We start from the raw sequence: 23,250 nt of genomic DNA on the forward strand, positions 1-23,250 counted from the left end.
GTTATTACTTAAGCTAAATTAACTAACGTGAATTAATGCTTCATTAATGTACCTTAATTGAAGAGTGTAACCGTTTAAAGTTCTGAACAATGCACGGAGCGTGTACAGCATGCTTCTGTGGGAATCTCAATCAAGTCATTCACCTCAAGTCGAGAGCAGAACATGGTGGTCTGGGATTAAATGTGGGTTCAAGTGTTGCTGAAACAGTGTGCCCACTATAATTAAGAAATGTATATCTTCTACTCCCAAAAATGTTCAGGCAGCGATATTTAATATCCACAAGGCTACTGGAGATCAGCTACCTTGTTGTTTAACAATCAGCTCTTTGTAAGCTATGTGCGTTTAGAATGTCTGCTTCTATCCACACATGTTGTGACCTGCCTGTACTGTTATTGTATGGCTTTTAAGAGACTGTTGTTCACTGGAAGTATATCATCTACCTACAATTTTCTTTTTTTAATAAAATTGAAAAGTAAACACCAGAGCAATGTATACACCTACAAGATAGTCTGCTTTCCTCCCTGATATCAAAACTCTTTAGGAAACTTCTACACACTAGGAATCTGACACCTAGTTCATATGAGGATACAATCAAATACTTTGTAGGTCTCAATAGAGTTCTGAAGAGACCCCATAGGCATCGTAGGATAAACACAGGCCTCACTAATCACACTAGGGCTGTGTTCCCAATTAAACTTTTTCTTTGTACTTGTAGTCTGTACTGCAGCTACCCTTACAAAGCACAAACTGTTGCACCAGGATAGTCATATATTGGGACATACTACAGGTGATTTCACAGGCTCAGTCGACATATCTTCTGCTGCGCAGAGGATTGTGAATAGCCTAAAGCATGCTGGCTTGCATACTGTGATATGCGACCGGATGCAGTACAACATCCTGGTATTTTTGGCATACTGCATTTTCCAAACTATGCATTGGGACATAAAATATTTCTGGCACACAAAACAGTTTGGTAGTACGAGTTTTTAAATGAAAGGCAAAGGTCTGCTTGGTTTATGTACCAGGGCAAAGGAAGTATACTGAACTAGTGAAGATAAGAAAGAGACCATGTACCATGTCTCCTTGTACATCAAAGTAGCGGACCCATAATTAGCACTATGAGCGACACCCGTGTTTGTCCTAAGACGACCCATCTGTGATAAGGGGCCGTTTCCTAATTTTGATGACAAAACACCATCAGAACAATTTCCAATGAGATGGATCTTCTCATTGTTACAGGCCCAATCTATTCCAGTTTTCCACAGTGTGGTCTGACAGCCTCGTCCAACCCAGGGTCCCGACCATGTGCCGTAGCAATTAACTCCACTCCGGAGGCAAAGAGGATTGGGAGCCACCAAGGTGTCCGTAAATTACAGTTAAGCTCCAGGCACGGCTCTATTTATACGCCGCTCGCTGGATATTTCATTGAGGAGCGTGGCAGCGGGTGGTTAATGCGGCCAAACAGTGACGGGCATCTTTTAATCCTGACATAGCAAGCCCCAATTAGAATAGCCTCATTTAGCCGGTCTATTTGAATACACACAAAGAACCCGCTTGACCGGTTCCACTGTAGTCTGCCCTCGTTTGATATTACGATAAAGAGAGTTAACACAAATTAAAAAAACTTTTTTGTTCTTTAATTTATTTCAACTTTAACTCAAGCAAAGTAATAATTTCTACATCAAAGTGACATGCCTCAGGCCTTTCTTGTTAAGATAGGCTTTCAATAAGCTTGGATGTCATAGCTAACTTCCTCATGTTCACATGATGCTCACAATGCAGCACACACAGCGTTCTCAATTAAACCCATGCTTTGTCATTATTGCACGCAACCTTGTAAATTTTTTATTTTCTCCCAAAAATAAAAAAAACATCAACAAGATTGAGATCATTTAACTGTCGGTGTGATTGAGTGACTGAGTTTTTGATTGAGAGGTACAAACTTCCTTCATTCAGTTCCTATCCAAATTGCTACACATAACCTTTAAGTCACAGTAACCTATAAGAGTCGCGGTGAGTGAATATCGTTGGCATAGAGCCTGCTATCAACACAAATCATCACCCAATCCAGCATTTCCCCCCTCTCAGTACCAATGTATCAATGAATAGGCGACTTTACCGTAATCAACAGACATTCAGCTGTTATTAAACAACGACTGACAGTGAATTCAGATAAGGGTAAGACACTTTACTCAAGGATCTACAAGTAGGCTGTGGGCATTGAGTAAGGAGGCAAATAGTGCTCTGGCTGGGAGACAGGAAACGCTTATGTGTTACACTACATTGACTTTCGGAGAAGAGCTCTATGCAAAGCAGAAGAACTAGGTGGTGGGAAATACTTAAACCGATCAAAATACCTTCAGGTGTGCGATAAGGTGTTAATCAACTGTGGAGGAATGTTTGAGACCGCCAGGGAACTAAAGTGAGCGGTTCATTGTTTGCATTACTCAATCACCTATACATACGTACTGTTCCGAGTTATTGTGGGAAACCAAACTTTTATGAAACAGCCACGTGTTTAACGGTTTAACAGATGATAATCGTTAAATTTACTTCAAACAAAAAACCAAAAGGATTTATGTCTCCCAAGGAGTGAACTGAAATAAAGCAACGTAATGAATTAGCACATGGCTATTATATAAGCCTTCAACTGTATCCCACATAGACGTGTGTCTGTGAAACCAATATACGAACATAGCGAAGCCATAACACGGCATCTCCAGGGGAGAACAAAAATTGGAAAAAACATCCAGAGTGGCGGCTGCAGGCCGGAGGACAGCCAGGCGGGGGGCCTGCCTCGGGGAGGGATTAGAAGAGGTGCAGGCCTCCTGCTGTGGAGGACTTGCAGAGTCAAGACGCTCTAATTGGGTCTATATTGGCTACAGTGCCACCCAGACTTTAAACACTAATGAAATAACTCTTGCTAAGACTTTCTGGGAAATGCCAACCTCCAGACACTTTCGTCATGCCTTTCTTCAACTTTAATTTGATCCGTTGTGTGACAACAATGATCTACGGGATCAAGTAATTCACTAGCCCACCTCAGCTTGCTCTTCCTGTATGAAACATTAATCTCTGTTAAACACGGTTTCATTCGAGCCTCTGTGATTATGACACAGCTCCGTTTTCACACTTTGCATATTTTTTTCCTTCAACGCCGAGTGTGAGAAAGATCAGGATCATGTTACAGTATATGCAAACGATGCTTCCTCAATGAGTATAAAAATCGCCCCCCCCCCCCCGAGCCACCAAATCTCCTTTTCAAACCGCCTTCTCCCTTCCTAAAAAAGACCTCACGACATCCTCAACAACATTCCCAGGACCAGAGGTGAACGCTGCCTATTCGATTTACCACGGCCGCTTTCTAATCACCACCATCGGCTGTTCCTGTGCCTGCGCCTTTTCCCTGTAGGCCCTCCCCAGGGGTCACACCCGTTCTCTTTTCCTTCCTGGGTCTCCTGCTCCACCCAGCAACCTCCCGCACACATACCCAGTCATTCAAAAGCCCGCCACTTGTTACTCAAAACTGTCAGAGCATTTTAGAGGACCTTACTGCCTTACTCATGCTGCTCTGGCTAAGCTAGCACAGTCCAGCATTTGTTAGCACTTGTTCAGTCTTAAGCTGCTGCACTGGCTACACCGGCTGAGCTGAGCACCATCTCTGCCTCATACCGCGTCTTCTCTGCTCTGCTCTGGTAAAGCCACGCCTGGCCGACTTCCAGAACCACACGCTTTTTACTCTCGTGTTTGTCTAGTTGTGTTGACGCTGGGACGGTCGCCGCGCCTTCACGCAGTATGGTGACAGAGAGGGAGAGGGGGGTGGGGGATGGGAGATGGGGTTTCGGTCACATCGTGTTAACTCACTGAGAGGCTTGAGGATGCTGATGGCAGCCTCGTCCACCACCTCGCCGTCCGACTTGTCGTCCGCGCTGCGCTCCGCCGGCCTCTCCCGCCGCTCCTTGTGGCTGGACTTGCGACGGTGGCGGCGGCGGCGGTGGAAGCTCTTGGGAATGTGCACGCCGACGTACACCGTGTGGTGGCCTGCGGGGGTGGCGCACACGCACAACACAAAGAGTTGTGGGTCACTGAAAGGAAGTGACACGCATCGGCGGGAACCGGTGATGCTGATAAGTTAGGTCTAAAAACAATAGCTTGAGGAGTTGTATGGCATCATGCCATTGAAGTCATCAGGGAGCCTGTAAATAAATGCTCTTTGCAAGTTCTTACATGGACAATTTTGACAAATCACCCATGAATAACATTAAAAAAAACATTTTTAAGCTACACCAAATGCACTGGTAGCTATAAGATACCAGTGCATTTGGTGTGACACAACACAATAGAGTAGAACTAAACATAACTTTATATGGAGGAAGTCATGTACTGAGAAAGACATTTAAAACTAGAATGGAACACGTTTAGCATTCCCCAACTTGTCTCTCGCTGCCTTCATAATCACTTCCTGCACCACAGTGCGTACAGGAAATGATGGGTAAATGTATCCAGGAAGCAATTGGCGTGATAGACTTGGTCAGATAGTAGGACGAGCAAACAAGTTACAGGGAGGGACAGATCCGTCAATAGTTTAAGCCCGTAGCAGAGGGCGCAGAACCTCACCTTCCACCTCCTCTTCATCACAGACATGTTTGACAAAGGATGCTCCTCTATCCAGGACTGCTTCATCCTCCACCCTTCAACGAGAACCAAGATGTGATTAATACAAATAATACAATGTTGATTTAACCCTGTGTTTACTGGGGGTTATGTGCAGCCTTTTAAGTCTTAGTTTTCTGCAATTCTATAGGCTTGAAAATCATTGTGTTGTAAGCAGCACATATTGGACAGCACGTTTGTCCAATGACAGTACGCATTGGCAATCCCCGTAAGACCAGCTTGGCATCACCCAAGCCACATGACTCAGGTTGAGTGTCTCGGCAGACTGTAAAGAGTGATCCATTCCTTTTCTAGTTCCTTGTCCTGTGGCAGTCAAACCACTTTTTCCTCATTTTTGTCTCTATTGTTTACTCTTGCTATGCCTGTTGCACTGGTATTGCTATGGCTATAGGTAGAAGAATCGACCTCCAGAAATTCTGACTCACTTCCTTAATACTGTAAAATATTGGCGTGTTTGCAGGAAAATTTGGTTATTAAGTGACAGTATGGGGGGGCAGAATCAGGAGGAATGTGAATTGATACTATAAGTTTTAGTTTGATTTGGTCACGTAGCGTGTTAAAACATGGCCACTTACTGTACGTCAGGCCCATTGCACGCCTTAGAAGTGGAGCAGAGGAAACCTGTGCCAGAACTGTGGTTTTAATGTTCAATCTACATGTGTAATCTACTTTGAGCTCAGGAGGTAGCATCTTTGAAAGGTGTTGCATCGTGCAACTCTCTGTTTGTACCACAACAGAGAGAGAGGGAGCATTCGCTGCGATGGATTAGATAAGAATGTAATAAAACCAATACCAGTATAAACTGAATTGGTTGCAAACTTTGTTGAATGGGTAAATCCAATCAGCAATCACCTTCTTCAGAGTAATGAGAAGCAATGTAGTTTCTCCAGTCAAAATAAAGTCTTCAGGCTATACTTTCATCTTTAAATAAGAAATAAGGGGTATGCCCTCCTTTAGCCTGCGCCTGTTTTAGTAGATAAAGTGAAGAAGTAAGAAATTAATAAAGATCCACACCTTTCAGAAATTCCATCATCTGCTACAATAGAGGGTGGTTGGTTGGAAACAAAATGGCTGTATACCAATAACTGGACACATTTATTTTTGGTTTCTCCTTCAAATCTGCTGTGACTGACAAACTTCCGAGGTACAGGACGTTTAGTTAGAGATTGAGTGGGAGTGGGGGTGTACACAAACAATATAAACAGATTCAGGAAGGATACAACAACTTGTTTCCCCTGATAGCGCGGCTGCAAGCTCATCTGCATTCCGCCAGTCGAGAGCGTTGTTGACCTGCAGGACTGCACTGTTCTCCTCTCTCTGGCACTCTACAAACCAAAAGCACCGCTGACCTGATTATGCCCACAAGAAAAGGACGTATCCTTTAGTGTACCAAAGTCATGCAACCATTGATTTGTCCCTACCAAATATCACTGATCAAGCTGAAGGTTATTTTATACAAATATAGCGTTGGAATGATCCAATCATCCGTCTTGTTACAAAGTGATGTGATACGTCTGCCAAATATTAATTAATTCTGTCTAATCTTTAGGTCTGTATCAGCTAACCAACAACTTCCTCTGAAAGTCTTGTTGCTGGTCTGTCTTTAAGTGTACGTGTGCCTCAGACTAATGGTAAAGGATCAATGGCTGAGAATCCATCTTGCCAGTCCTCAAGGCAAGTGCTTTTGGCCGAATCACAGTGGCTCGGACCAATCGGCATCCTACGCGGAACTACGTGATCTACATGATAGACATTGATAGACAGATGGCTCATCCAATCACCTGACAAATATTTTTTGAAAGGGCCTGGCCCTATCCGGAACAGTACCCATGGAGGACTTCCCAGATGGTTCTGTGTTACAAACCGTTTGGCGCCTCAGGTCCTACTATGCTATAGCACCATCATCACCATCACCACCACCACCGTCTTCCCACCTCTGGGTGGAGATGGCACAGCGCCTGGCCCGGGAACCATAAAACTGCAAGGGTTGGAGTCACATGTTATTCTCACTTTGGTTACGAATATCTTCCCCCACTATAATCCCCAATTTCAGAAGGGGGTTTTCGGTGTAGTTCTACAGTGGCCGGACTGCAGTGTTTTTGGAAACAGTTACAAGCAAAAAGTGTTTCTGCTGCTGCAAGCCAAATTTTGGTTTGCCAGTTTCATGCTTGGATATACAAATATGAAGTGAAAGAAAACAAAACACCCCGTTGACCCAGATTTGAGGCAGTCTATCATCAGACTAGAATCTTAAATTGTGAGACTATCCAATCCCTTGCACGTCTGGGTGAGGTTATAAACATACTCTCCTCCTACAGTGGCATCAGCAGTTAACCGATTGTCAAAATGTACGGACATGTTTGGTCACGCGTGGTTTACAGATTTTAAGATTTCAAACAACGAAAATGTTGTTATGCTGATTCAGCAATTCCCCATAGGAATGCAAAGTAGGCAGGTAGGAGATGGTATTGGAGTCAGCTAAGCTGACCACGCTCAAAATTATGCTATAGAACATGCCTGCTAGCATGTTAGGTTGTTAACGTTCCAATTGGCAAAGACAGCCAAACATTTTCTCCAGAGAATGCACTTTCTAGTTTTCCCTCCCCTATGAAGAAGATGCTGGCTGGACTGTCACTTAATGGCAGTATCAGCTGACGAGTTGCATTCCATGAAGTTCTTGGATTTCCGATGTATGATTCTGGTGGACTGATGTGGGGCGTAATGCCAACAGAGGGCAACAAAACGCAGTTTGAAAGGCAAGAGAAAGGGTTTGAAAAGATATGGATGCATGTGGAAAGCGCAATAATACAGGGACTATACTGATCGTACTGATCATTTATGTACACAAATCTAAATGAAAAAGAGAAGTTGTTTCAAAAAGACATCCCTTGAGTAGAGGACAGGTAAAAAAGGTGAGAGTGGCCAGCGAAGAGGCTTTGGCTCCAAGCTAGATCTTGGATGATCAGAGGGAAGTTGCAGAAAACGACTTAAAAACATTATATACCGTACAATATAAATAGTTACAAAACAAAAACTACAATTTAAAAACGGGTTAAACACCCACCGGCCCATATCCAGTTATAATTCTGTGCATCGATTTTGTGCCTCTGTTGTTCAACACTGCATGGCTCGGGGCAATTGTATATCCTTAAATAAACTGTTCAAACTGGAACAATGTTTGACCAGTAAGGGGGACAGGCTACAGAACGAGGGACAAACAGCAGCATCTCTCATCGAGTGATCAGCAGATTGGGTCGGTATAAGCCAACCAACTCACTTGCTTCAGGCAGGTGAGGTTAATTAATCTGTATACTTTGGAAAGGTGATAGAGTGCAGGGAGAGGGTTTTCCTACCAAAGCATTACTTCTAGAAGTCGCCCATCCTCCCCTGTACTAGGGGCCCCAGCCTCACCTGTAAGGGGACCCAGGCTCACCTGTAAGAGGGGCCAGCCTCACCTGTAAGAGGGGCCAGCCTCACCTGTAAGAAGGGCCAGCCTCACCTGTAAGAGCCCAGCCTCACCAATGGGGTCAACATTTCACTCAAGACCCCCAAGTAAACCTCCATGGGCCGAGGGTTGGAGATAACATGGCATTGGAATTTTGCAGTCTGAAGCCTGGCCACAATAACATTTTCTTTGTGCTGCAAGGCATAGGCTATAGAGGAATATTGTGCAATACAACATAGACAGTTGTAGACAGTCAGGAAGAAGAGAGGGAGCCCACAAAAAACAATTTGAAGAATGAGGAAATAAATCCTAATTTCCAGTCGTCTGCCGTTCTTACACCAAGTGAGATGCATGTCTTTACAAACCGTTTCCGTTTAATCTCAGCGAGGTTAAAAAGTGTGCGTCGACCACTCTCGTCAAGATATATTTGGAGGATTCTAGGGCGCATTATAGTAAACGCGCAGTGTGGACTGTTGTTACAATCTCTTGCCAGGGTCCCTTGGCAATAGCAGGTACTAGCTAGCCTACATACTGCCACTTAAGCTGCTTCAGAGTTCAGTGACGCCCAGTGTTCCGTGAATTACGCTACGTTTCTTTGCAGTGGCTCCATGCCATTGCGCAATTTCGGAGCTACATCTCAATGCATGCAGCAAAACATGCACTATTTCGATCAGCTATCCATGCATGTTTCGTGGAAGTTTCAGAAACCGATGCAATGTCGCCAGCGTGTCTTGTGAGTGACTACAACGGGGGAATCCTCCCCAGCTATTGCAATTATTCCAGTGACTTTCTATCGAGCAAATGCAACATGCAGGAAGCTACGTTCGTATAAACAGAGTGCATTTTGGTTCGCATAGCCGTTGCAACAGGTCAGGTCACACACACATACCCCATAGCACGATCATTTAACCGAAAGACCACTTTTGGCAGCTCCTAGGGGATCCTAATGTCGACGTAATTCATCATGACAGGGTCTCGGAAAATAGATTAGCAGTCCTTAAAGTACAACGGCGGTAGGACCAGTAGTGTTGCTGAGGGATGATGCTTTAGGTCTAGTGGTTTTTCTTTTGTGGTTAGTGGAAAAAGAACACTGTCTTGGATTACATGGAGAACAGTGCGGGCGGAGCACATGGTGGAAGGGGGTGTCATGGTGTTTATCCGGAGAGGACGCAACTCGACAACCAGATTACGCACATGATCCTCATCCACCCCGTCCAACCATACTTCCAATCCGGGGTTAAAGAGCGAATACAGCAATAATTCGATTAATACTAGCCTACAAAACAAAATGACAAGTAAGATTGCATTGGTGTAGTAGGCATGTAGATCATATGCCGGTAGATATGATAGGGGACTTACTTGGTTTTGTCCAAACTCATGTTGTCCAAGTGTCCTCTCTAGAATGATCTATTTTAAATCATGGATCCAGACTTCAGAGCCAGCAGGAGCGCAATAGGTTGGCTGACTTTTTAATAAACTTTATCTTCTAAAGTTTCAGCCGCTGTTGCGCGTCGGTACCATAGATCAAGATGCCAATCCTTACAGTAACCTTTCTATCCCCGAGTATATCCCACACCTCGGCTTCTATTGATACCTTGTATAATCCGGCAGCCCATGTTCTAGAAACACCGTCCGAGGAATTATCGTGAAGAAACAAGTCTGTATAAAGAGGCTCTGGTCTGAGCTCAACGTGTAAATGTCCCGATATATAGTGCCAATCCCTCCTTCAGCGTGACGCCATGGCATGCGTAAAGGGGAGGTCAGAAAGCGAGGCGCGCCTCTGCTCTACCTGAGCGACTTCTCACGCTTCATGCCTCACAACGCGCCAAATCAGATGATTAGATGGTAGGAAAACCCGAGACGGTAATAGAAATCTTCAAGCAGTTAATTAAGGTTGATATAAATCAGTGTCAGGGCTTTTCATATCACTAAATGATTACCCTAATATATTATTTTATTTTGTTATTCAGTTTAGTCAATTGAAGTCATGAACTCATTTGTACATTTCTATTTTCGTTCTGGTAACGTCAACCTGAACACTGTCCAGGTAAAGAAAGTTAGGTGAGATGTTTTTTAAGTCTAGCACCATCTTCTGGAAATTGGTAGAGGGGGCCCACAAAATATGGTCAGAATGTTTGTGCCTTTTTATGCAATGTGGCAATCTATTAGTAAAATAAATACATCTTTATTAGTACTGGGCACTGAAAATAATTTCATGGTGTTCACATGAAAATACAATACAAAATATAAAACATAAAATAAGTGAAATATTGTCACACACAATTGTTTAACAGTTGTCAATAAAATCCATTCTCCTTCTCCTCAGATGACTTCTAGATGCTGCTTAAAAACTCCTTCGCCTAGAAAGATATATGAAAACAGATCAACACGTTAGTCTAACTGTTCATTTGTTTGTTTTTAATGTGATCAATCATTTCCAATTATGGGATTGACCGTCTCACCTTCTCTATCATGTTACTGCACTTTTCTTCATTGCAGATAAAGTCTTCGTTTACATCCAGTGTCAGAATTGGCACTTTATTGAGAAACTCAAATTCCATCCTGTTGAAGAGGAAACAGATTTAGTTTTGGCAATGAAATTAAAAACATTTGACTTTTCAATGAGTTGGAGCGCTTAAGTAATTTGTAACAGTAAGTCATTTTTTGGTTTTATGTATTAAAGATTACGGGTAATGCAAATAATTCAGATAAATGGAAGGGACTTGGAGTCCTTTTTGACATTATCCAAAGTTGTACAGAGGATGGAGCTCCAAAGACATTTCTAAATACTTGAAACAAAAGTCTTAAGAATGAAGGGGCACATTAGGTAAGGGCACATTAAGGGCAATCGCGACACACACACACACACACACACACACACACACACACACACACACACACACACACACACACACACACACACACACACACACACACACACACACACACACACACACACACACACACACACACACACACACACGGTTCTCATGAGCTCACGGCATGGTCTTGTGCTGCAGCCAGCTCTCGTGCTTCAAGTGGAGGTTGTCCAAGTACTCAAGGGGAATGTCCTGCTCCTCCGTACGGCCTCGTCTGCGCAGTCTCTCCATACATCTCTGTACACACACACATCCAATGACCTGAGGTCGGGAAACAATCTATCCTAGAAAAACGAGGATATATTACATAATAATGAAGGATATTTTTTTTTTTGTACTTTGTTACAAAATTCAGACACTTTTTGGATTCTGAATTGTTTCGAGACTCCAAAAACAAAAAAAACTGTTTTGTTTGCCTTTGTCTTTTAACATTATGGCAATCAGTTTAGATGACTTTTAAAAGATATGAACATACTGTGGAGTGCTTGTGGATGGGGCTGGTTGAGGCTGCACACCTGTTGTGCATTGAGCTATCAATGTGCCCAGGTTAAACCAGCCATAACCAAACACACCCAAGGAGATCTTCTACATGCATCACCATTTGCATGTGTCCTTGACTTCAAACTCTAAAATCAACTGGCTGCCAACACCACCACCCTGTGTCCTGGTCTTGGAGGAGCCCAGTTAAAGCCACCTACGTGTTGTGTAGCACCTTCCAGGGCTTCATAATCGTATACACACTTTAATCTGTTTTTGTGCCATCATATACGACAATGCCCTTCTTAGCGCACAGCGGACTGGAGTACATCCTGAAATTAGTTTGCCGATAAACTAAATTGAGAAACGATTTTTAATGAAAATCGTGACCAAGAAGAATTAATAGAATTGAGTCGAGAGCTAATGAAAGTTTCCCCCCCATTTTTGGTTGTGTTGGTTCACACACACACACACACTTCTATGCCCGGGCCGCGACCCAATCTTTAGTTTTTTGACCCAAATGCCTCTGCCATCCCACGAGGACAACATTTTAAACCAATCGACATCTGCCCGGCGAAACAAACCGTCCAGTAAACATTTGCACCGCAACAAACGATTACTCGTAGTTTGTTTGCAGCGATAAAATCATTTGGCCCAAATCCGTAAGCGTCTACCGGACCTTTCAAATCCATAGGCATGATCAGACGGCCATCGCAAGTGGGCTCCTCACCCCAACGTTCGGCTCAAACACTGGCGTATGGATGGACTGTATCATCAAAATGACAACAACATACCTCAGGAGAAGCTCTGAGGTAGATGATGCCATCCATCTCGATCTGCTTGCCAAACTGAGTGTGCAGCCAGCCGTGCCAGTCCTGGTAGATGGCCCACTCTTCCTCATTCATACAGTCGCTCTCATAGAGGTTGGTTGCAAAAATGTACCTGAAGGGGACACACACACACACACACACACACACACACACACACACACACACACACACACACACACACACACACACACACACACACACACACAGTGCGAGCAAAGAAAATTAACACTGTTGTTGGGAGGAAAACAATGGTCACAAAGTCGCTTTGCATAAAAGCGTCTGCGAAACAACCAGTGACAGCAGCAAATAGATACATATCGGATTAGCTGCGGCCATTTGCCACACTCCACTGGATAGGCTCATCTATCCAGCATACATCTAGGTGGACACTCCCACTTAAGATATAACAAAAACACAGCAAATGGCCGATATTCAAACGGCCTGTGAGGGCTAATCAGTCACATTTGGTGGTATAATGTCATCCCTTGAATAAAAGAGTGCGCGTCTACCTATCACTGTAGATGGATCGCTCGCAGAACTGCACAGGGTTCTCTGCCTCACGCAGTTTGCCGTTGAGCCCGTTGAGTTGGGAGCGCACGCGGCTCATGCACGCGTATGACTGGAACGTGTAGGCCCACCGCGCCGGCTTCTCGTACATCAACTGCAGCACGTTTCCACCACTCTTCTGAGACTGGGTCAGCTCCTGGGGGGTGGGGGGAGGGGGGGGGAGAGAGGCAGGTCCGTTCAGTTACAGTCGTCGTCAGGACGTGCTGAGCGTTCCTCTGGGGGGATAACCAGAGTGGATGGGGAGAATGACAGTTGGCTCTTTAAAACCGAAGGCCCCGTTTAGCAGCTGCTTTCCAGGCGCAGAGTTCACAGGGTTACATTCAGTGCAATGGTTGTTCGTATACACACAGTGAGCTGTTTTGATTAGCGGACACTTGAAGGTATTTGTATATGGGAGCGGAGAGCTTGAGGAAGATGGAGATGACGCCTCACACCTCCATTTTTTGAGGAAAAAAATAAATGTTTTTCCATCATGGTTTACACAATATAGAGGAAACTAACCATCAAAACTATTTAGTATGTGTAAGCCTAAGGCTTGTTCTTCAAAAAAGTGTTTATGATGAGCTAGAAATGTGGAATATAATGGTTACCCCTTTTATATAAATGATATTATTATTATTTTATTAAAAGGTAGTATAGTCACTTATGGTACAAGTTTAGCCAAGTCCTTATTCAAAAGACTTTACTTCGCTAGCAATCCTCTATGGGGTAAGGTTTTCCATGGGGTATAGCTGAGAAAGTATTGTGGAGACAGCCTATCTTGTACCTATAGGAGTGGTTGAGGGTGCGATGCTGGGACTAACGTTACTGGGCTTGTCTGTGTACTCTGTGAGGCCATCTGTTACTCAGCTCGGCATATAGCAGCTGCATTCTAAAAACAGTTGAATTCCCCAGAGTCAAATGTAACATTACACGTTTCAACAATCGCTGTTAAAGTTATACTTTAAGTTAATTCAACCTCAACACTGCGTTTATTTTTGTTACACACATGTCTCTTCTACAGTTTACACTTGAGAAAAGTTAAATTAATGATATACTGATACCTCAGAATCGCTCTGCTTTGTTTGCACGTTGCACCACCTAGCGATGGGCTCGGGCACCACAGCCCAGTCGCTGTTCTCCTTCTCCAGGAGGCGCACAAACGAAGACTTTCCCGCCGCTGCGATACAGGAAGTGACAGCAGAAGGATCATGTTAGTTTCATTAAGTACATTTAAAACACCCTCGTTATTTCTGACATAAGGCCAGCATGGTCAAGATAACCGTGAACAACTACTTTCCCAGCCGTGTAAAATAAGATCGATTAGACCAGAAGCTATGAAGAGGGAAGGTTTGTATTCAATCAGTTCACCAATTGAACATGGCTATAAAACAATCCCAATATTGAATTTCAGCTAGCAAAAGAGTGACAACTATAATGAATAATAAGACAAGAAGGAATGACCGATATATTTTGTTGGCTCTCAATTAAACTTGATAAACAAACCCCAATGCTGAACTTACCAATATTCCCCTCGATCGAGATCCGCATTATTCTCTTTTCCGAACTGTTGTTCGTTGAATCGGTGTGGACTCTCTTGGGTGGTGAGGGAGACATGATCAGAGAATAGGATAAAGGTTCTTCTCTTAACGCGTTGTTGTTTCCCACTTGGAGCCCACTCTCAAAAATTGGCGCGTCAAGCTGATTAACTATGGGTCAGGGGCGGGTTGCAGAGTATGCTTCACCCATTGGTCGGGCGATATGTAAATCTAGTGTCGTCAAGCACTCGTCACTACTCCGCACTAACAACAGACCAACCTTGCTCAAACTTGTTTTTTTCTGAATTCCTTTCTGAATTTCATTCCAGGTTAGGACAAAAACAAAAGTACTTGCCTGATTACCGGCTTTATCTCTTGAATATTATTGTGATAGTATAGTTTGCATATATTTATAGGAAAAAAGATACATCATTTTTTTGCATACGTCTATTTGTTCAACAACTGACTTATTATTTTAATGTGATTAACTTCTATTTACAAGTATTATGTTTTATTTCCATGGTTCACAAACGTTGAGAATCTTTTGTATTCTCACATACCAGCAGGTCAATAGGTAGTACCTGGAAAGCTATTAACGTGTAAAGATTTGGACATTTCAATAATAGGCATGTTTTGCAAAACTGTTTGGCTAATTGTCTGGTTATTTGAGATCTCAAAAAATGTGCAAACTTTCAGGATTTAAAGATCTTTATTTGGCTTTCAAAGGCATAACTTATGTCAGTAGCATCAAAAACCTTCAATCTAGCACATATTTACAAACAATTTGCCAGTATTACAGTCAAGGAGGAAAAACCTATGCAACAGGATATGATATGGTCAATAGCCTAATGTGCCATAAGAACAATTCTCTTACATTTTCTGATTTCCTGTAGAAGCAAATTAATAAACGTTATATTAAGCGGATAAAAAGTGTCACATCCAAACGGGGATAGAAGGCAAGTACTAAGACAAATTACCTTAAATTTGCATTCTGCGACCAAAGGCCATCACTTCATGCCCGTCCAAAATTACTTCTAAGAAAGGGGGACCCTCCATATTTACATGTTTTGCATATCCTTTAATACCACCATGAATATATTATAATGGTAAATGTATAAATACATCAACTGCACTTAACCTTAGTGTGTAAAAAAATAACATTGAGAATAAAAGTCAATGCGATATATGAAGCAAAAACAGGCTGAGAGGGTTCAAACATGAATCAGGTGACTTATAAATAATAATATACTAAGTGTTTTTTAGTTGTCAATTATTGCATAGTAACCAAGACTTTCACACCAGAGGAAAAGTTAATGTATCCACGGTCTGAAGCCTGGCACTCAACATTGGCTTAAGTTAAACCAACCATCTTGTTGTACCCCATTTTGTTGTTGTTCCAGCACATTCTATCACATTCATTTGCGGGAAACACAATGAAGGGGGGGGGGGGGGGGAGCAGGGTGAAACAATCCAACACAGTAACAGCTTCTCAAAAAGCCAAATTCTGTAAAGTAAAACATTCAATATGAATTTCAGCTAGCAAAAGAGTGACAACTATAATGAATAATAAGACAAGAAGGAATGACCGATATATTTTGTTGGCTCTCAATTAAACTTGGTAAACAAACCCCAATGCTGAACTTACCAATATTCCCCTCGATCGAGATCCGCATTATTCTGTTTTCCGAACTGTTGTTCGTTGAATCGGTGTGGACTCTCTTGGGTGGTGAGGGAGACATGATCAGAGAATAGGATAAAGGTTCTTCTCTTAACGCGTTGTTGTTTCCCACTTGGAGCCCACTCTCAAAAATTGGCGCATCAAGCTGATTAGCTATGGGTCAGGGGCGGGTTGCAGAGTATGCTTCACCCATTGGTCGGGCGATATGTAAATCTAGTGTCGTCAAGCACTCGTCACTACTCCGCACTAACAACAGACCAACCTTGCTCAAACTTGTTTTTTTCTGAATTCCTTTCTGAATTTCATTCCAGGTTAGGACAAAAACAAAAGTACTTGCCTGATTACCGGCTTTATCTCTTGAATATTATTGTGATAGTATAGTTTGCATATATTTATAGGAAAAAAGATACATCATTTTTTTGCATACGTCTATTTGTTCAACAACTGACTTATTATTTTAATGTGATTAACTTCTATTTACAAGTATTATGTTTTATTTCCATGGTTCACAAACGTTGAGAATCTTTTGTATTCTCACATACCAGCAGGTCAATAGGTAGTACCTGGAAAGCTATTAACGTGTAAAGATTTGGACATTTCAATAATAGGCATGTTTTGCAAAACTGTTTGGCTAATTGTCTGGTTATTTGAGATCTCAAAAAATGTGCAAACTTTCAGGATTTAAAGATCTTTATTTGGCTTTCAAAGGCATAACTTATGTCAGTAGCATCAAAAACCTTCAATCTAGCACATATTTACAAACAATTTGCCAGTATTACAGTCAAGGAGGAAAAACCTATGCAACAGGATATGATATGGTCAATAGCCTAATGTGCCATAAGAACAATTCTCTTACATTTTCTGATTTCCTGTAGAAGCAAATTAATAAACGTTATATTAAGCGGATAAAAAGTGTCACATCCAAACGGGGATAGAAGGCAAGTACTAAGACAAATTACCTTAAATTTGCATTCTGCGACCAAAGGCCATCACTTCATGCCCGTCCAAAATGACTTCTAAGAAAGGGGGACCCTCCATATTTACATGTTTTGCATATCCTTTAATACCACCATGAATATATTATAATGGTAAATGTATAAATACATCAACTGCACTTAACCTTAGTGTGTAAAAAAATAACATTGAGAATAAAAGTCAATGCGATATGAAGCAAAAACAGGCTGAGAGGGTTCAAACATGAATCAGGTGACTTATAAATAATAATATACCAAGTGTTTTTTAGTTGTCAATTATTGCATAGTAACCAAGACTTTCACACCAGAGGAAAAGTTAATGTATCCACGGTCTGAAGCCTGGCACTCAATATTGGCTTAAGTTAAACCAACCATCTTGTTGTACCCCATGTTGTTGTTGTTCCAGCACATTCTATCACATTCATTTGCGGGAAACACAATGAAGGGGGGGGGGAGCAGGGTGAAACAATCCAACACAGTAACAGCTTCTCAAAAAGCCAAATTCTGTACAGTAAAACATTCAGGTAAATAGTTCAAAGTGCGTTATGGCTAATAAAATAACAAGTGCTCCAGCATACTCCAATGACGTAAGCATTTTATCCAGCACAATATGTCCCAGGGGACAATTCTTGACTATAAACAGTACATGTATCAGCATGTAGGGTTAAGTTGTCTGATATACCTATTTTTTTGATGACTTTCTATGGAATGTCAGAGTACCAAAACCGTGGCCAATATTTGCAGTGACCATTTGAGACAAGTTTGGTGCGAAGGGTAAACTACCACCGTCAATGGAAAACACAAAAAGGAGACAATTCCATTTTAGTTGCTGCTAAACAAGTTATTTCTCGTCTCCCTTATGTCTTAACACATTCAATAACCTCATCCTACCCACAGGACATGGGTAGGACAGTTTCAGATTAAACAAAATTCATAATTCTTCAAAACAAGAGTAATCAGCATAAATAGGTTATACTCCAGCGCATACATTCCATGGTAGTCAAACATTTAATATTTCTTTTGTTTTTGTAAAGGGTCCTTAAAGAGCATGGCATTTGTATTTAAGTCTGTACTTTTTCATTAAAGTTTTGAGCCGTACCAGCCATTGGTCCATTGTTCAAAATCATATTGATATTTGTGTTTGTACTGTAGTGCAACGGCCAAACCAATATAACAACTATAACAATTAGGATCCAATATAAACTTTAGTATTTTAATGAAGTGTGTTGTTGGGTTGCTGAATGAACATCCTCAAGATATTCTAGCTAGTGCACTCTACTCTCTACTGTCATCGCAAATTAAAAGTCCAAAGTTATTTCTAGTTTTGCTGAAAGGTTTGTGTGAAAGGAAAGCTGTGAAGAGGCCAATATAACTCTAGCTAACACAAAATACTATTTACATCAAAAGAAAAGCTAACCAAACAATAACTGGTATCTGTTTCAAGAGCCAACAGATTTGATCTAATAACTCCAACTCAGATGTTTGTTCAAATTTAGAGCATAATCCCTGATGACTTTAGTCCTGCTGCCTTAACCTATCAAGATCCGCCCATGTTCCTGGCCTTAAGAAAACATTTCCCCAAATGGAAATATAGTATTTACTGCATACATACAGCCAGGGGTAGTGGGGGGCTGGGGGTGGGTATCTGTGCAAAATATATAGGAGACCACAGACTAATCCACTCGGCTTATTTATCTATCCTTAGTGGTCAGCTTCTCAATCAGCTCCTGCAGTGGCACAAGCTCCTTCCGATCGATCAGGTTGAACTCCTGGAAGACAAGAGACGAGGGGGCACACTCATTCATAAATCCTATGTGACCGACAGTTTATTACAAGGGCTCATGTTTTACCCCCAGGTGTGATGTTGATTAACCTTTACAAGACATTTATAGATCAAAATCTGTCCTATAGCTGCATGGGAAACGTCCACCCAGATATATGATAGAAACCAACATCAGACCGTCCTCCCTGGTCGACCCTACGAACCGAAAGGTTGATCTTTGTGTTGTCATGTAACGATAGGGTCGGTTTTAAAATAGCTAGTCACGGCTCTATTAGTCTCAGCCTCTCCCATTCCTCAGCACTATATAACTGTGTGACCCGTCCTGAAACTCAAGACACAATCCTCATTGCCTGTCAGCAATGACACTCTGAGAAATGTAGACCGGATCGACACCGGGGAATCCGTTTTATTCCTATATTTCTTTATCAAAGTCTGTCGTAACTCTTTTTTTTTCGTATAGAGCTGAGCTATTATGATTCACATTTGTTCCACCATAGGTCTGTTTTTCTAGTAGAACTGATCACATGAAACGGGCAGTGATTGGCCGCCCTTGAATGTCAATCAAGACCTCTTTCTGATAAGAAGGTGGCTCTTGACACAGTTATCAACGCTGTTCCAGAGTTTCTAAATGAATGATGGCTGTTTCTGAGAGACCATGGCTCAGTCAGTCGACAACCTCAAAGAGATTAAAGGGAATACACCCTTTCTTGACTCCTAATGAGTTGCAATGCAGGTCTTACCTGAACGAAGAAGATGAAGTGTTTGAAGGAGGTGTTGAGATGGGCCTCCTCCTGGAGCTGCATGACAGAGTCAAAGTGCTGGTGGTAGATGTGGGCGTACACCCTGAACAGACGCTTCAGAATGGTCTTCGCCACCGACATGAAGTTACGCTTGAAGGGGACGCCTTGAGTCAACAGAAGAAATACCGGGAGGAAAAACAAGGTTATTGAGATAGCTGGTAAAAAATTCTGAGTGGAAAGCATGTATGGCTAATGTTATGTAACACAAGAAGGGTTATTGCACAACATAGACAATGAGGTGGCTATGGGGCTCTACACTGTTATGCAAGAATATAACAAGGTTAATGCAAACAGACTACTTTTGTTTTACCTAGTAGAGCAATATAATATTTTTTCACCTTTACTTGGCTACAGTGGAGACAAATTGGGCAACACAATATGATTGTGTACTATGATTATGGTGATGCCGAGTGACTATTAGAGGAGTGGTGTTTGACTACGTGAGGGAGCACGAGAGCGCTTTCATCAGGGATACTTTGTTGACGATGTCAATAAAGAAATAAATACCAATCTTTGAGGGGAACAGCGTCTCGTCGTCAAGCTGGTCTTGAACCCAGGTCATGAGGTAATCTATGTATTTAGGAGCGGAGCATTTGATTGGTTTCTTGATGTTGGTTCCGTCGGCCCAGTGGTACTCGTACCTGTGAAAGAAACATTTTAAAAACTGTTTAAAATGCTGTTATTCCATATAGATTTTAGTTTTCAGTTAGGTCAAGTAGAAGGAAACGGCACAACAGACAGCAAGCACATCTAGCATCGCCTGCTATTTGACTAGGTCACTTCCTAAATGTGTGCAATACCAATTTTGTAATAGTATACACATTTTATTTGGAACACCTCTTTCCCAACTGTTAAGTGCCGGCCCGTAGCTTCCTGACATACTACTGTCCTATATACTTGATGCATCATTGGAGTTTAGCAATTCCATGACATACACAGCAATTAAAAGCTTAAGCAGCACCCTGAGTTGGACTATTTGAACAGGTGGTTTTCATTGTCCTTACAGTGACTAAGAGAAACTGATCTTCGTTTACACACAAGCCTCCACTTATGAACTTATTGATGGGTGTGTAAGGGTACACACACACACACACACACACACACACACACATCAATAAGGGTGTAGAAGGACCTCCTTCCCCTCTCTTACTTGGGACCCGCAGACATCACTGGACAGCTCACTTCTGTGCAGAAGTCAGTGATGGTACCATACAGCATATTGATCTGGTTGAAGAAATCCACAGCTGCAAGCGAGAAGGGGAACAATTGAATACCGAATGGTTGGCTCCTACACAAGAAAGCTCACCTCTTACATAAGATCACAACATTATTTACATCAAATAAAAAGGCTTAAAAGGAAGGATAGATGACATACACTTCCTATACATGTAATAACTTATGTACTTTGTTATTTATCCTCAGTTTTTGTACAGTCTTAAATGTGGTTAAATTGAATGTGAGGAAGTTACAATGCAGTTTGAGGACATGAACACTCCCTTAATCTCCTCGTTGTCCTGATTTCAATCACTACTCCCTGCACTCGGACCAGACGTTGGGTTTCCTAGCCCTGTAAGTGGAGTTCTGTTCTCTCTTACTGTTCACGGCGACCCACTCGTTCAGGTCTTCCCCCTCCGGCAGCATGACCGCCATGCGCAGGTTGCCGCTGCCCAGCGTGGCCTCCGCATGCTTCAGCAGCTCGTACTGATGGGAGCCCTCCGGAATATTCTTTTTGGGTTTGAATGTCTTGGAGGATCGATTTCCACTGGGGAAAGAAAGAAATCAATATAATTATTTATGTATTGTTTGTCCCCATGATCACACACACACACACACACACACACACACACACACACACACACACACACACACACACACACACACACACACACACACACACACACACACACACACACACACACACACACACACACACCTAATTTCGTCTAAATCAGCTTGTCAAACCCCCACATTGAATCCATTGGAACCTAGTGTATAGAGGCACAACACTAATGAAAGTTTGGGCCCGTAGACCGATATGTGAACTGATTCATCTGAAGTAGTCCAACTTATCCGTTGACAAGTACAGTGCATTACATAATTGGCTGCCCGATTTCCACCATTGTAGATGGACTCACTAACCCATTCAATGCAACAGTAAAATAAAAAACACATTCAAAAATGAAATGCGTCAGACCAATCATCCAGAATTTTAGATTAAAATCTGTCGCCTACATCGCTCGTAATCTCGCAAGACGGCGCATCCAGGAGTCCTGTCCCTCCAACAATCCTATGTCATCCCCTCTAGCCCCCATGATGAAGATAATATCATTAAAACAATATTATTATGGATTCATTAATAACACCGAAACGGTGTTCTCCAACCGTTGGGGGTTCGAGTGCCCCCAACAAACTATTATTCGGGCCTGTCATCTACATCCAAGATCATGTACGATCATGTCATTTGTTGGGTTTTCGGGACACATTAAAGAGGAAAATGTCACAACATCAGTCCACTGTGTTTGGGGGTCCTGTGTGTCATGAAGAGCCCCCCTGATGGTGACTAGGAGCCTTATGGGGTCGATCCAGGAAGTGGCACTACCCTGACCATCGTTAGCCATGAGCTCATTACATTAAACTCTAACGCCGCTGACAATAAAATACATTATATTAAATATCCGAGCTTGAATATACACTGATGTATTGAATTGTAACTCACAAAAGAAAGCTCATGTTTCTTCGAACCACACCGAATGGTTCCAGTAAGATGGTGGGACAAAGTATCGCTCTCCTCCGTTTCTCTTCACGGCCACCCGACAGAAACAAACCGACCACCGACGAGAGACCTTGTTGTATTCCTTCCGGTAACAAAATCATAAAATCGTTCAGAAATACTCGTAGGGCTGGTTGAGAATCGGTACCACTACAGTGCTACCAGTCACAAACCAGAAGAAACAGCGCACTCAATTGGTTCTTCTTCTAGTTTGATCAACAGCGGGAACCAACTCACACCGATCTGTAACGGCATCTGGTGGTCAAATAACGGAACTGCAGTAGTCCAGTCTGTTTTACCCTTTTAAAAATGACCACACAAATACATCTGTGAGTACTATTCGTTAATCCTTGACAATTTTAGATCATACTTTCTCATATTATTCACATTAAGACGAACCGGGGGAGGCATTCATTACATGCCATGACTGATTTGTTACGTGAAATGTACTTCTGCTAGAGGCTCGTTCTCGCGTGATTTCCCGCAGCCTATCTGGTACTGGATATGATGAAGCCTCGTTCTCTCGCGTGATTTCCTGGAGCCCTTCTGTTACCGTACAGGCTTCGAGCGCGGTGCGGTTGGAGCGTGGACGGTCCTATGGGTTGGAGACGGTTTTCAAGTCACAGGTTGCTGTCAAAAGTTCAACGGGTGTGCGCGTTTTTGACGAGGACGAGCCCGCCCACCGGTGTGTTGACGCAACCTATGTGGGTTAGGACAGGGCCGGTTCTAGACCAATTTTCATGGGGGGCAAGACGGGGGCAGGTTGTTTTGTTGGAGGGGGACATTGATCCCAGGACGCAAAATATTTAGTTTAGTACTAAGTAACGGCATTCAAAAACACAACATACAATAAAAA

At 42.5% G+C, this 23,250-nt stretch overlaps 3 protein-coding genes across 6 annotated transcripts in view; all 3 read right to left on the minus strand.

The window, feature by feature from the left end:
- The window catches only part of LOC115541395 (electrogenic sodium bicarbonate cotransporter 1), a 31,363-nt gene extending 21,570 nt beyond the window's left edge, over nt 1–9,793 (minus strand). For 2 of the 3 annotated variants that reach the window (XM_030353089.1, XM_030353091.1), the window contains exons 1-3: nt 9,479–9,793; nt 4,618–4,691; nt 3,865–4,041 (exon numbers count right to left, since the gene is read on the minus strand). In XM_030353089.1, the coding sequence (XP_030208949.1) occupies nt 3,865–4,041; nt 4,618–4,691; nt 9,479–9,498 (271 nt within the window). In that variant the 5' untranslated portion in view covers nt 9,499–9,793. Of the gene's footprint in view, nt 1–3,864; nt 4,042–4,617; nt 4,692–9,008; nt 9,185–9,478 lie in introns of those variants that run through there. The other variant, XM_030353090.1, reaches the window with a different exon arrangement.
- Nucleotides 9,794–10,023: 230 nt separating this feature from the next.
- On the minus strand, nt 10,024–16,210 carry dck (deoxycytidine kinase). 2 transcript variants are annotated; one of them, XM_030353096.1, is made up of 7 exons: nt 16,035–16,210; nt 13,916–14,031; nt 12,815–13,008; nt 12,270–12,417; nt 11,120–11,235; nt 10,582–10,681; nt 10,024–10,479 (listed from the first exon to the last, which is right to left on the minus strand). In XM_030353096.1, exons 1-7 carry the CDS (start codon nt 16,126–16,128, stop codon nt 10,453–10,455), a joined length of 795 nt encoding a protein of 264 aa, XP_030208956.1. In that variant the 5' UTR covers nt 16,129–16,210; the 3' UTR covers nt 10,024–10,452. The 2 variants fall into 2 exon arrangements, with proteins under 2 accessions (XP_030208956.1, XP_030208955.1); XM_030353095.1 differs by lacking the exon at nt 16,035–16,210 and adding an exon at nt 14,375–14,582.
- A 529-nt stretch (nt 16,211–16,739) lies between these two features.
- On the minus strand, nt 16,740–22,635 carry LOC115541398 (MOB kinase activator 1B). Its single transcript, XM_030353097.1, has 6 exons — nt 22,341–22,635; nt 21,220–21,386; nt 20,775–20,868; nt 20,132–20,265; nt 19,565–19,728; nt 16,740–18,810 (listed from the first exon to the last, which is right to left on the minus strand). The coding sequence occupies exons 1-6, from the start codon at nt 22,496–22,498 to the stop codon at nt 18,733–18,735; spliced, it is 795 nt and encodes a 264-aa protein (XP_030208957.1). The 5' UTR covers nt 22,499–22,635; the 3' UTR covers nt 16,740–18,732.
- Nucleotides 22,636–23,250: the final 615 nt, after the last annotated feature.

The sequence above is a fragment of the Gadus morhua genome, chromosome 4 (assembly GCF_902167405.1).
Source record: "Gadus morhua chromosome 4, gadMor3.0, whole genome shotgun sequence".
In the NCBI taxonomy this organism is placed as follows: domain Eukaryota; kingdom Metazoa; phylum Chordata; class Actinopteri; order Gadiformes; family Gadidae; genus Gadus; species Gadus morhua.